Raw genomic sequence first — 15,149 nt, 5'->3', positions numbered from 1 at the left:
GAAGCTTTGCAGCACAGAAAAGAGGCCCATGTAGCAGTTCCATGACTGGAGATGATTGAATGATTCAACTCTCAGCTACTGTCACAAGGGTGACAGCAATTGAAGTCACCACTGAATAAAAGAAGGGAATTATGGTACGAAGATGCAAGAGTGTTGCTGTGGTTGGAAAAACGATAAAGAACACTTATAAACAGAAGGTTACTTTGAATGGAAACATGAAACTGCAGGTACTTCAGGATGCTGATGGGATCAAGCAGTGACATAGACAGTGGGGGATCTGTTATGCATATCTCCTGTATATGAACCAGGCCTGGATAATTGGACCAAGCAAAAGCTGCTATGAAAGATAAGTTGATCATGAAAGTCATCGAAAAGTAATGTTTAAGCTCAACAAATAACGTGTGTTGTAATCAAAAGCTATTTGACAGGAAGGGTCAACAAGATTGAAATGAAACCTTCAAATATTGTTAATGAAACTGACCTAGCTGGAGTTGTTGAGGCAGAAGAGGATTCAATGTGAGATGAAGAGGATGATTCAGACCAGCAAAGATAGTATCAGGACAATGGGATAGGGAATGAGGACACGGAGATTGGGAATGAGGTCCAATATGAAATGAGGAGGTCTAGATGGACACTTTCTTTTTATTCTTTTGCGAAAATGTATTTTCACTTGAAGGAGAGATTTTGGTGAGAATTTTAAACAAAGCACAAGAGAGTGAAAAGAGTGACATGATGTTCTACTTACAAAATCTCATCATTGTCAAACTCCAGGCATCCGATGACACCTTCGTAGTCGATGCCACCACTTTTGGCAGTCCCATCCACGGTGTGATAAGGTAGTCCAATTCTGCCCCGTGCACCTGTGTTACGAAAGACCTTCACCTCCAGAGTCCCAACATTTTCACTGATGTGCAGCAATGGTTCCTCAAATGTGAAAACTCCAGCATGGTCATCATCTATTATTGTTATGGTCGCTATGAATGGTGATTCTATATAAGCAGCTGCAGTGATGTTGTGGTTTGGCTCAGTATTGATCTCCGTGCTCTCAGTCTTGATGTTGCTGAGCCGGACAAAGAAATGCTCATCTTCCTCAAATATGTCATCATTGATGATGCCAACTAAAATCTCTTTTTCATCCTCACCTGCCAAAAACGTTAGTGTGCCTTCATTATAGATATAATCCGAGCCTGCATCGGCAGTGCCATCTTCGGTCCTATAGTTCACACTCACTGTGGAATCCAGATCCCCCGTGCGCACCACTTTGAGCATGCATGACCCACAGTTCTCCAGGCATCGGTATGTCCAAGGACTGAAGAATATCTTGCACCCCATGTGTTCTTGTGCTCGCTGTTCAAGCTCACCTTTACGGGCCTGATCGACAGCATGCTTTTTGAGAATGTTCCCTGCTCCAGTCAATTGACGCGTGGCATGGATACGATAAAAAGCACGGCTCTTCTGCTGATGGTTTAGCAGGTGGTAGTTGGCCATCTCTGTGAGCTGATCTGTTTGTTTATCCGGGTATTTGTGCTTCAGTTCTTTTAAGATGCTTATCATTTCTTTGCGAAGTTCTTCTTCCTCCTTGTTCTGCAGGTCAATGGTGTGATTCTCATTGACTGGTAAATTGTGGGAGTTTGACATTTTATTTTCAATTTCTATGCCGTTGTGTTGACTGCTACCTTCGGTTTCTACTATTACCCCTCTTTGCTTGTTGGTTCTATTCTCTCTGTACATGCACTTGTTAAAGAATAGTCGTCTGTCAGTCATCCAGGCAACGATGACGCAGATTGGGAAAAAAGAAAGCGTAAGGAGGCCTTCCCAAACATCAACAACATTTGGAGAAAAAACCGCCAATATGAGGTAAAGCCAAATGTAAGCAAAAATACTCCAGGCTGCGGTGACAAAAAACACTCTGGGGTGTTTAATCCTGCGTACCTCTCCATCAGGAATGATGTAAATACAAACAGCAATGATGACGAACATATTGAAGGCGGCACTGCCTACGATGGTATTAGGTCCAAGTTCCCCTGCCTCAAAACCGTGTCCACAAACCTCAATGATGCTCAGCAAGATCTCTGGAGCTGAGGAACCTAAAGCCATGAGGGTCAGGTTAGACACCGTTTCGTTCCAAATAGGTACTGAAGTCGTTATTGTTTCTCCATTCGACTTCTTGATGACGACCACTTTTTCCTTCGACGTAATGACCTCAATGGAGGCCATAAAACGATCTGCAACGATGGAAACACCAATGAAGGTGTACATCAATGCTATAAAGTACACTACTGCTCTTAAAATTTTATTCCCCAAAGAAGGACTGTCAGGGTACCACACTGGAAGGACGATTCCCCTTGAACATTTGCTGGCTTCTTTACACGTTGTTTCATTTGCCGGTACCGTGGAAGACTCGGCTGTTATTGGAGTAGTGCACACAAACAGTACCACGATGATGTCGAGGTACAGGTAGACACAGCTGAACGACGAGCTTTGCTTGGCCATTTTGAAGCTTGATTGTACATCCAATGTCTGCACCATCTGCACAAAGAAACCCTTGTTAGACACGTTTCATTCCGACGTGTAGTTTATAAAACTTTGGCAATTTATCGCCTTACTGCACTTATTTATTTGTTTGTATAATTATTTATTCTTTAACACATGTCTACAGTCTCCAAATCCAACTCTTCAATAATCTGTAATGCCTTGGGTATTTTACATTTTCAAACTAACACTATCAGGCCAGCTGATATAACATTCTCTTAAAAATGAAAGTGCACTGAAAGTATGATATGCAAGGCCTTTCCTGTATGCAGAGCATGGGCTGTGTAACCCTGTGTTATAATAATAATAATAATAATAATAATAATAATAATAATAATAATAATAATAATACCATTCCTTTTGTGCCATAAAGATACATATGGCTGCCGAGGCAGTTTCATTGGTTAAGGCCCTGTCACACCTTGACGTTTTAGCCAGCGTATGCCGATGTATGAAAAATTTGGCAAATACGCTGGCACACGTCGAATATGTTATGGGTAAATTTTGTCTACGTTAAGAGCACGCTGAAGCACACTGGCATACATCGTAGTACGCCGACTCGTCGAGAAATTTTGTGCATGCTCAAAATTTTTCGACGTATGTCAGCGTATGACTCACACGTTCCGCATACACTGGCCATAAGTTGTAGGCACGTTATGCGATCATTGACACACGTCGACACACGTTACTTGTAAGTTACTCATAAGTCGAAATATGTCAAGGTAATGTCTAGCGTACCCGAAACTTATTTCTAACCTATGAGTAACGTGCTTTGAACCTATGTGTAATGTATCGCCAACGCATATTGACGTATGTAGACGTATTTGACGTCTTCCGGACGACCACAGAACTGATTGAACGTGTTTCTAACTTACAGCTACCGTATAATGGCGTATTGGCAGCGTTTAGGGGAATTGATATATAAAATGGGGTTCACAGGAGGAACCCATCAGTGTTTCAGACTCCATGGTGAGCAGATGTCCATGTCATCCGAGAGATGGAGGATCCGGCAAGGCTGAGACGACAATACCTACTAGCTGTCTTCCAACATCAATATGACCTCATCGATTTGACATGGTACTAGTTGCGTGCCAATAGAGCCAGGAGAAGAAGAGGTGAACGGAGGAGAAGGAACTGGGTGAGACCATGGATCGGGAGGCAGTTATGATTTGAATCGTCAAGCGGCAGCCTTTTAATAGGCTACGCCACGTGATCGTCGGCGATACGCTGCCGCGCTATGCATAAGTTAGACTATTGTTGGGCATAAGTTGTGAACGCCGACAACACGCTAAGCATTCGTTGGTATAAGTTATCTATAAGTTATCGAAACGTTCTGTGTACGTTACGAATACGTTATGCATATGTCCAACTCGTTATTATACGCCCAAAACTGAGAAAAAATATCAATAGTTCAGCGTACGCCAGCGTTTTGGATAAATTTTGATACGTTGCCATGTGCTGGCTAAATCGTCAAGGTGTGACAGGGGCTTAAGGAGTACAGTTCTGGACAGATCGCCACTCGGACACAGGTATTACTTGGTCGTGTGGAGGATATAATTCATTTAAAGCTAGGACACTCAGTGGAGCACATACCTCCGCCATTTAATGCCTGATCCACGAGAACATATCGGGCCCGATATTTGAGATATCGTGCTATATATCGTTTTGGCCCAATCTCTCAATGGTGAAGAATCTCTTTAAAAAGTAAAAAATAAATAATTCTCATTTCCAGATCCGGATTCGGAGCTTCACAAAAATTGAATCAATTCTTCCTTGTCACACAGCCAACGTGTCCACCAAGTTTCATCCGAATCCGTCCACAACTTTTTGAGATATCGTGCTACATATCATTTTGCCCTATCTCTTAATGGTGAAGAATCACTTTAAAAATTCTAGTTGTTGGATCTGGATCCAGATCTTCACCAAAATCTAATCAGTTCATCATTGTCACACACGGAACTGCCAACCAAATTTCGTCCGGATCCATCCATAACTTTTTGAGATATCTTGTACACAGACAGACAGACAGACAAACAAACAGAGGGGTGAAAACATAGCCTCCTTCACCTTTTGTGGCAGACGTAACAAGCGACAGGGGTACAACTCACAATACATCATGCATGCCATCTTCATTGAAATGCAGCATATTTATTGTTCGTTCGTGTGTCCTTTTACTTTATTTTGTGTTCAAATCGGATCTTTCTACTTCTTCCATTGTACCAAATTTGGGGAGGGTGGGGGAACAGGGATACTGCAAAAAGTTTGTTTTATTTAGTGCTGCCAGATATAATGGTAGGGTTTATATCATGTGTGATCCATTGTTGTATTACATACCCTTACAACACCAGGCTATAAGACCTACAATCATACAAGTTTTTGTCCCCTTCCACAAACAGCTTGGTGCATACATTTGGAAGACCGACAGACAAATTAGTCAAAAGAGATCATTGAAGGGCCATGGAGGTTATGGTGCATGAACACATGGGGTAATGAAATGCATTTGCTGTGTACAGCATACCACAGACGACACCGGAAAGGTGCATATGTTTGGAATTATCAAACAAGCTTCTATGAAAGGTATGTTTTCGAGAATTGTTTAAGTTGGGCCTATTCCAACTTGCTAGTAAATTAGACATGCATTCGATGTTGAATCGTGCAATAAATATGAAGACGACTCAAGAAGGCATCCCCCTTTTTTAATTTATCAGTCATTTTAGGCCACATGTCGGTAAAATATTGACTGATTTTGATACTCATAGATTAATAAATAATAATTATTATGCCAAAATGTCACAATTGATAAAATCAGGAACAGGATATTGCCTTCCATTTTCTTTTTCCTCTGCTTTTTGGCGTTCAGTGCAGTCTCCGACTTTGGCCAGGAGGATATGACCAATATCAAGCCAATGGCACAACAACTCTTTACCCTGATGATGACTGAACTCAGACATCTAGCATACCTCATGCATAGCATACCAATGACAGAATTTCAGATTAGAGAAACATATCTCATGCCTTTGAAGAAGAGAAGGGTTTGGCTGGACTGAATTGATTCAACGGGTTCCTGAAGATATTCAAATCTCACTCTTCGAAAACCAGAACCTACTTCTGCAGTGAATGCTGAAAAAAATTCCTGATTGACTCCACATTTACCTATCCTCAGCAAATGTTTGGGAGTCACTACGCATCCATTGAGACCACTTTATGCTAACGTGTATGTTACGGTTTTGAACAAACATTAACACCTGTACTTACAGCAAGTTTGTGACACACCTGTACATTAACACCTGTACTTGTGAGAGATAACATCTCTCTGGCTATTCTCAGAGAGCTGCCTCAACGCTGGCGAGTCTGGTACTTTACTCAGGTCGATTGGCAGGGACTGCAATCAGCCATCTCACTTCAGGACTGGTCTCCTATATGTACCACCTCTGATATTGATTCAGTCTGGAAATTTTCTCATAGAAACCTACTCTCTTTTTATACACAGATTCATCACATCTCAACTTCAGTTATCCTTCCCTGCGTTGAAATAACTTGTCTTTTCTTCCTGAAAAGCAAACATGACCGAAGGGAATCTCAGATCATTCGAAAAATCCCTCAATAAGTGTGTGTCCACTCTCAGGAGAACCAGAAAACAACATCTGTCCAACTTCAAAAATGAACTTTCAAACTTGTATCCTTCCCAAATAACTTAGCGGTGTCTTGTTAAGTTTATCTCCGGAGTATGCTCCCCCTCCATCCCTTCCCTCACTTCAAATGGCACCACAGCTGACTCTGCTCATGAGAAGGTTGAATGCCTCATTTCTGTGTTTGCTTCTAAATATTATGTCTCCAACCCCTCACTCGGTACCCATCCTTCCCTGTCGTACCCAACTGCTCCTGGACTCTGTCTCTTTCACCTGAGAAGGTGATGAAGTTTCTGGCAACCCTCAACTCTGATTCTGCAATTGGGCAGGATGGCATCAGCTCACATGTCCTGAAAACCTGCTCTGTTGCTCTTGCACATCTTCTTTCTTCTCTGTTGACCATATCATTTACCTGAGGTCATCTTCCATCTACTTGGAAGTCAGCTAGCATCACCACATTACATAAACAAGGTGTAAAAACTGATCACCTTGGCTACAGACCTATCAGTTTACTTCCAATCATCAGCAAGATCCTGGAATCCATCATTGCAGTTTACATAAAATCCTACCTTTTCTTCAATGACCTCATCTCAGATCACCAATTCAGATTCAGACCAAGTCATTCTTCCTTAGACATACTGCTTCTACTCTCCCAAAAATGGATGGAGGCCCTCAATATCAGACATGATATCAGGGCCGTCTCTCCAAACAAATCTCGAGCTTTTGATATAGTCTGGCATCCTGTCTTGCTCTCCAAACTCTCTTCCTACGGCATCCAAGGCCAACTCCACAATGGCTTACTGACATCCTCTATTCTTGTAGCTAACATGTGGCTCTCAATAAAATCCTTTTGTCTTCTCTTCCTATCAAGGCTAGATTGCCCAAGGCAATATTTTGGGCCCAGTCCTATTCCTAATCTTTATCAACGACCTCTCTGACTCTCTGGAAAATTCTTTGTTTTTCTATTTGCTGAGGATTTCATCCTTTGCCATGACATCCCTCATCCTTCAGACAGACAGGCTTTTCCCTTTCTTTGAACTTTCACAAAATCACATACTGGTCATACATTTGGAATATGTCTTTCAGTCCTGACAAATATCACACTCTCACTCTCCCTCTCTCTCTCCGAAATGACCATCTGGCAACCTTCCATCGACTTCTTAACAACCCTCTTGAGTCACTCAAATTATTTGGTCTCACTGTCAGCCATAATATTTTGTGGGCAACCAAAATTTCTAGGTTGGCCTCCAAAGCCAGTTGCCAACTGGGCATCCTTGGCATACCTGAACTCCTATCCACCTACAAGACCTCCATCCGCAGTTTGGAGTACTGCTCTCCTATCTGGGCTGACGCCCCTACCTCACACCTTGCTCAACTTGACGCCATGGTAACCGAGGCTTTCAAGATCATTGGAATCTCTTGCAATAAAACAGAGTCGATGAGTCTATCACTTTCCCATCACAGACAAGTCGGTGGTCTCTCTGTTTTCTGCAGCCTCCTTTATGGTCTTGCATCCTCTGGTCTTTACATGCTTTGTCACCTTCAGTTTTCTGCAGGATGCATGCTGTCCACCATAAATCCCCTTCTGGTGAAAATCCCAAAATCCAGAATCACTGCTCACATCCACTATTTTGTTCCTCCTTTTTCCTGCCTGTGGACAATGACTGTGCTTGTCGTCTGTGCTTCACACATCTTTTCCGCAAGGAAGTGAAACAGCTCAGTCTTGTTGCTGTCATCTCGAAGAAAGCTTCTCCAGTTACTTGGGGTCTAACTGGTTCCTGTCACTCTTCTTCTGATTCCTTGCCCCCTTTTCGACCTTGCCTCGGACTTCAGACTTGACTTCTTGTACACATCAAACACTACAATCCACCCTCTCGTACCTGGCACCATAGGATTTCACCTTTGGGATGGTGTCTTCTTTAGCATAGTCATCAAATATCTTTGAAGTGCGTGGAGGTAGGGCATTGATAAGTGCTGAGCCATCAATGATGACTGCATCTCCCCTTGGTTCTCTGTCTGGGATGTTCACTTGTGCTTCAAGAATTTCAGCCAGCTGTGACTTCAAATTTTTTTTGAAGTTTTATTTCTTTTTCAAATTTTTCAAAATTTGGATTTTCAAACGGCCAATCGGGCAGATTTGATCAGAAGGCCCTGCAAAACAGAAATGCCAAATTTGATGCTTGTATCATAATTTGCACGATTTTTCTACTATCTACTACACTATCTTCCACAAGCCTTGACTTTGTATGCAAAAAAGTCATTCACAAGATCTTCACTGGATTTTCATTGGTTACATAGAGAACATACCTTGAGTTACTTTACATCACTTTTGGAGAATTTAGACTTTCTTCTATGACTGCTTCTCTTTAATCATTGACAATAATAGTTCCATGTATATTCCACAGAACTAGTCTGGCATACAGCTCCTGCTGAAACATGAAATCTGGCTGCAATCTGCTCCATGAAGTCTCCTTCATGGATTAAGACTTTGATTCCTATTCGCTGATGTGATAATTCCTTCCCAGGAGCCATAGTATTCCTGACTGCGGATTTACCAGACTACATTGATATCACCGTAGATACTTTTATCATCCTTCTTCGGGCGTGCCAATAGGTGCTAAAATACGGATAGGTAATTTATTGTGCTTACTGCACCTCCTACCTCGATATTGTGCTTCACTACTCCCTGCACGCAACCCACTGTGCTTATCCGAATCCGCCCATGAGATGTGGGACCTGACTTTCTGTGGAGACCAAGCCATGCAGTGCACCCAACAACGGGATCAAGCCTCACCATCTTCTTCGCTCTGATCCTTATCTATCCATTGTGATATCTGCCCTTGCTTGCACTCCTTTCTTATTTTCCATTGCTCTTTCATTCTCCCTTCACCGTTGTGTGTCATTTTGGGCTTGTGACCATAATAGAGTTTGGTCTTAGTGTTGCAGGTGTATATGTAACACCAAAACCTCTCTGAGTGACTAAAACCAAAGTCTTTTCGTGTTATAGGTAACGGTTAACACTCAAAGTGAATGTCTCACATTAGGGCTCCGTCGAATTTGTGTCAAATTGTTTGGGATTCTTATCCATCCATCCATCAGGACCATACTCTGTAAAGAGCATCAGTGCTGCCAAAGCAATCTCCTGGGCTATTGGGCACAATCCTGGATGGGTTGCCACTCCAACACAGGACACTTGAATGGCCCAATAATCCCAGCAAGCTGGAACTCATTTTGCTGACCTCAGAAGGATGACAGGCTGAGTCAACCCCACCTGGTATTAATTCAACTACTCAGCAAGATTTTAACTCAGGACCCGAGGATCCAAAGTCCTCCACCCTTATCGTTAAGCCAACACCAGGCACGGATTCTTATCATTGTGTATATTATGATTATAAAGACCACCGAAGGTGGATGCAGGTTATGTTTTCACTCTTGTCTGTTATATCGTGAGTTGTATCACAATAATTAAATTGCTAAATTGTGGAGAAATGTCCTTTACCACCATTGCATCAATTAATTTAGAAGAAAAGGAAAATTTGCGAGAAAAAAAAACAGTGGTGTACTATTTGGCTTTACTGCTCGGGGACAATCCGATTCCAAGCCCAAGTCTACAGAATACTTGAGCTCAGTGGTTAGAGTTCAGCTTACCACGGCTGTATCCTGACAGAAGTCAAAAGGTAACCCAGCTGAAATCCCCCCCAAAACCCCACTGTGAACACATGACCAGCACGCTTGGTGAACCTGAACATGAATTAGTCTGTTATGTGAAGATAAAAACCGTCAAAGGTTTGTGATTAAAAGAGACAGTTTGAGTAATGTTTGTTTTTCTCCTTTTTTTTTTTCCAAAAACCTCATTTCATTTTTGAAAAAAATACGACACACTAATTTAATTCGGTGTAATCGATGTGTTTTCAAATCCAACATTCAATCTGCTTTTTCTACTTGAATAAATTAATTATGAATCCTGTTGAGATTGTTTACGAGAAAAGTTCTTTTTGTGGGGATATCCTGAATTTGTGGCTAAAATGGAAAATTCAGGTAAAAACGTTTACCTGGGACTATCAAAGGTGTTTTGTATGTTTAAAATAAACTTCTACAACAAGCTTCTGAGAACCTACAACATCCAATTTCATGGGTTCTGAATCCAGCCTGGTTCTGGATTTTATTTGCTATTAGCCCGCGCTCGCGAAGAGAAAAGTAGGGTTAAGCGATCTGTCCCGTACGTACGTTATCTGTACGTCCGTACGTGTCTGCATTTTGTTGTCCCCTTTTCTCTGGAACCGCTTGGCGGATTGAAATTTTCAATTGTCGCATGGAGTGATGTCATAATTGCATACGTAGAATGCTACATCCGATCAGAATGAAAATTTTTGAGGTTTATCTCAGGATAAATTGGTCAACAGGAAAAATTATGACGTCATCGGTCACATGGTTCTGCAGCCATTTTTTTTCTTTTTTAAACCTTAAAAATTCTTCTTCTCCGAAACGGCTGAACAGATCGAGGAGAAACTTTACAGGTATGGCTGCCAATCCATGAGGAACAAAATGTTCCTCAACTTTGATGTCATACGTCACGGTTTGTCAGCCAAATTGGATTGAAGGTAAATAATTAAAAATATTCTCTCGAGCTGCTGCATCAATCGACGTGAAACTTCAAAATTATGATTTAGTAGTGATGGGGAATATGTCTTAAATTTCAACCTGATCGGGCACATGGTCTGACAGCCAGAATTATTTAATTTTTTGAATGCGTTATTTTTTTTTTTAATTGAGTGAGGCTCACTTGGCTATGCATGGATGGGTTTGAGGGTAGAGGAGCAGCAGTTGAAACCAGAGTCGTCCGTGCTTGCAGGTTCCTCCTGATGACTTCTTCTTTTCTTTTTGCTTATTCGGGTTCCTTTTGATGACTCCAACGAAGGACTGTACCTATTTGGTCTTCCATTTGATTTGAATTGAATTTATTTTAATTACTAATAATTTGCCACCAGAAGACTTGGTTCACACCAAGTTCTTCTCAAGACTGTGTCGGGTAAGTATTCTATGAATACCGTCTAGTTGAAGAGGAAGAGACCGAGTGACATAAAATCATCTTCACTCTTACTTCGGAACGTCAAGTCCGTTATGAAAGTGTAAAGAACAATTGTGTGATCATGTTGAAAAGGTAATGAAGATAAGAAAGAAACAAAATGACTGATGGGTGCAGAAAATACGGAATCTCACCTGTGAGAAAATGTGACAGAGGATCAGCGCAGGTTGGGGTTACAGCTCGCCGTGGCCGCGCTTAGAGCGCCGCGCGGAAAGGTGTTGCAAGGTGATGGATCCACCTATTCGGGTCATGAACGCGGCCAGAAAAGCGTTTCAGAAGCAATTTACCGCACATTGGGACACCACTCAATATCGAAGATGTTTTTTTTTAAATGCGCAAAAATGAAATAATCCTTGTTGCACGTTCACCTGACCGCAAGCGGACTTTATTTGATCTTCGGATGAGCCGCCGAAGGGGCTAAGCGAACTGGAGAAAATGTCTGTAGTGGATCAAGTGGGTGTGACCGTAAGGCGGCAGGTGTCGTGGGCGGGGTCTAGCCCCCTAGACCCATCGGTCGTCACGCGTTGCTCCCAGCGACGGTCAAGTGGGATTTACAAACGGCTTCTCACGCAGGTGTAGAAAACAGAGCAAATGAGTTATCTTTCCACGATGAGTGTGGTTCATGTTCTCGTGGATAAAACATGCATGCTTCATCATCCGAATATGTCCACAGATAGATACATACAGGTACAAACAAAAGCTTTAATTAACCCCTCAAACATGGGTTAACTTGGGGACAAGTTTGGGGTGAAAAAGCACTAAAGGGTTCACATTGGAGGAGATTGAGATTTTTATTTTGGTGTAAATTCTTTTGGTTTCATCTAATCGGTCACTTCGTTCCATGTCATTTTGTTCCCAGTTAATTGTATTATACCGAGATATAATTTAGCTCGATCGATCAGACAGAATTACATGCTGTAATTAACGACACCATAATAGAGGCATTAAGGGTTGACATTTCGCCGGAAGCGAGTATTTTAGTAAAATTACCGTAATTATAATGAGGATGTTAAATGCATGGATTTACTGTATCGCATTTTTGGCTTTCTTTGTGAAGTCTCGTGTTGGACTGTTATAATGGTGCTCCATCTCAACCCCATCGGTCTCGGTGCAGGTGCACCTGGCAGGTACAAATTTCACGTGCCGTGTGTCGAATAATGTCCTTGTCCTGTATAAAGTACATTGATGTATATTAATGTCCTTGTCCTGCCTCTATGAACATTGTCATCATCATCATCATCATCATCATCATGTTCTCAGGCCACTGCAGGATGAAGGCCCTCTTCAACTCTGGGCTGTTTACATACTCCGTACAATTGACAAGTGCAGAGTGGCGAGAGTTGGAGAAGCAGTTTGGAAGTCATTCAGGTACTCGCCTCCTCTTTGTGAAAGACACCGTGTGTTCTATAACGTCCAACGACTACTGCTGGCAGACAGGTCCTCGGGCTTAACGTCCATCTGATGGACGGTACACACTTTGTTGCCATGCCTTGCATGTGAAACACCAATGTGGCAGTTTATAGCTGTGTCAGGATTCAAACCCATGCTAGACAGCTCAAAGGGGAGTGTGCAGCCCTCCAAGGCTCTCCCACCAACCCCACATTGAGATTTGGATAATATATACTGAAACGCAAAAGAAACTTACCACCATTTAAACTTTCAAATATCAACAATAACACTGCATGTAGTAAATGTGTGAACTTATTTGTGGACAATAGTGTCCTCAATGTCAGACAAAATGGTCACGGATGGTCACTTGAACCTTCAATGGTCACTTCATAGCACAGCAGTTGAACAGCCGTTTTGACTGTCAGTGATTAGCCAAGGGGTACGGGATGATTTTAATGAGCTGCACGTGATGTCTTGATATTGGCTTTAAAAAGGCCAGTGCAAAATGGGCATTTCAATCAACATGCCACGATTGTCAAGGGATCAACGGCAGTGTGCCTTGGGCATACTGCAAGGCGGATTGAGCTACCGTGAGGTGGCACGTCGCCTTGGCTGTTCACACCAGACGATATCGGCCCTGGTGGACAGAGACACCCTCCACAACTCTGCAGATGACAGACCTCGATCAGGGAGGCCAAGAGTCACCACTGCAAGGCAGGACAGGCAGATGGTCCTAAGTCAGATGGCTTCAGACATTGAGGACTGAGTGGGACAGAATCCAGCAGCAATCCATCCAAAGACTGGTAGGCAGTATGTGCCGACGATGCACTGCCTGTATCCAAAACAATGGTGGCCACACACGCTATTGAAAGGGGACTGATATTGCACCCTGTGCTGTTCTGTACTGTAGAACAAACATAAGATGGTGTATCTTGGTCAAAAACTTGACATGTCATCAATAAAATGCCAATGTTTCAATTAGCAATTGTTGGTTTGTTTTATTTTGAACTGTTACAATTTTATTACATTTCAAACAAGTGGTAAGTTTCTTTTGCATTTCAGTATATTATGTTTTCAATCGAAAAGCAACTTTTAAAGACTATATCTGCTGGTTGTTGAGTTTTTTTTTTTTTGTTTTTTTTTGTGCGTTTGAAACTCTGTGCGAGACGTAAAGGAAAAACACACGAGCGTGAATATTTCATCGAAGTGTAAAGTTTCCCTCCTGCGATATCTCTTTCTCCATGGAAGTTGAGAGTAGTTTGAGTTGAGCGACATTTAACAGGAAAATTCGGTCTTTTTTGTTTATTAAAATTTTACCATGTCATTTCTTCGGATTGTTTTGTTCAATCAGGCTACAATAGCTCGATGAATCTCGAACCTTATGTTCAACTTTCCGCATTTGTAACTACACTTTAAAGCTTCGCAACTCCGATGGAATTTGATATGTGAGCCTTTATTACATGATTTGGTGTTGCACGGCAATAACCTTTTCCATGGGAGAGTCGATCAGTATGTCCGTGGCTCGATCGATGAAACGGGCATAAAAATGTTATCACCTGTTTGTTGATGAAGGAGTGTGAATGAAAGATGCCTGAAGAAGCGCTTCATAAACGATACCAGCATGGATGGTATGTCCTCAATCATCATTATCATCATCATCATCATCATACCATCATACTCTTTCCAAAGTGTTGGTGCTGTCTAAGTAGTTTCTTGTCATGGGTTATACTGGGTGGTTTGTCATTGCCTTCACAGCAGTTTGTGCAGGAGTTTGGAATTTGTTCAAGGTGCCGCCGATAACTTCATGAAAGACGTGGGATTTTTAACGTCCACCAACCCCCTCGGTGCTGGTGGAAATGTCCTCCGTCTTAATGTCCATCCGATGGGTGTCGCACACATTGATGCATCACCGCCCTGCATGTGAAACTATGGTTTATTGTTGTCATGGTAAAACATGTAGATGGTAAAACATCTACATCTCCTACATGTAGATGGAATAATTAAGCTGATATACCAAGATCCATCCCTCCATTATAGTTGATTGACCTCGTCTGCTCATGCAAATTAATGAGTGTAAAGTCAACATTGCCGCGAGGTCATGAATGAACCTCCATCATCTTGGACCGTTTGGCGTATCATACATCTTTGCTCCACTGGGTGTGGTTACATCATGGCTGCTGCTCGACTATTGTGATGTCGCAATTTTAAAAATGAATTATTTCCTGTGACTTAATGAAGTGAGGCTTCTTGCATCATGGCAATCACACACATCGACCCTTGGGTTTGCCTGTTAGTGTTCGCATCTGAACCAATGTCTCACGATGCAGGGAAACCAGGTTCAAATCCCATAGGCCAAATGTGTTTGCCTATTGTCTACACAGAAGACAAACTTTCTTGTATTTGACATAAAAGGACACATATCATGATCTCTTGAGTATATATCTGCAACTCTGATGTAATGGGATGGTTTTCTGCAGATTATTCGTTGGTTCTTATGACCTTCCAGAAATATT

The 15,149-nt window shown here is 42.0% G+C and overlaps 1 protein-coding gene across 2 annotated transcripts in view; it reads right to left on the bottom strand.

Moving 5' to 3' along the window:
- Positions 1–15,149, bottom strand: part of LOC147027827 (sodium/calcium exchanger 3-like) — a 102,207-nt gene that overhangs the window by 56,254 nt on the left and 30,804 nt on the right. Inside the window, exons 1-2 of one of the 2 annotated variants that reach the window (XM_085877447.1) lie at positions 11,382–11,706; positions 746–2,529 (exon numbers count right to left, since the gene is read on the bottom strand). In XM_085877447.1, the coding sequence (XP_085733573.1) occupies positions 746–2,529 (1,784 nt within the window). In that variant the 5' untranslated portion in view covers positions 11,382–11,706. Of the gene's footprint in view, positions 1–745; positions 2,530–11,381; positions 11,707–15,149 lie in introns of those variants that run through there. The other variant, XM_085877448.1, reaches the window with a different exon arrangement.

Source organism: Eptatretus burgeri, chromosome 4, assembly GCF_056783735.1.
Source record: "Eptatretus burgeri isolate ZD-2024b chromosome 4, Ebu_testis_v1, whole genome shotgun sequence".
NCBI classification, from domain to species: Eukaryota; Metazoa; Chordata; class Myxini; order Myxiniformes; family Myxinidae; genus Eptatretus; species Eptatretus burgeri.
This window is presented reverse-complemented; position numbering and strand designations above follow the sequence as displayed.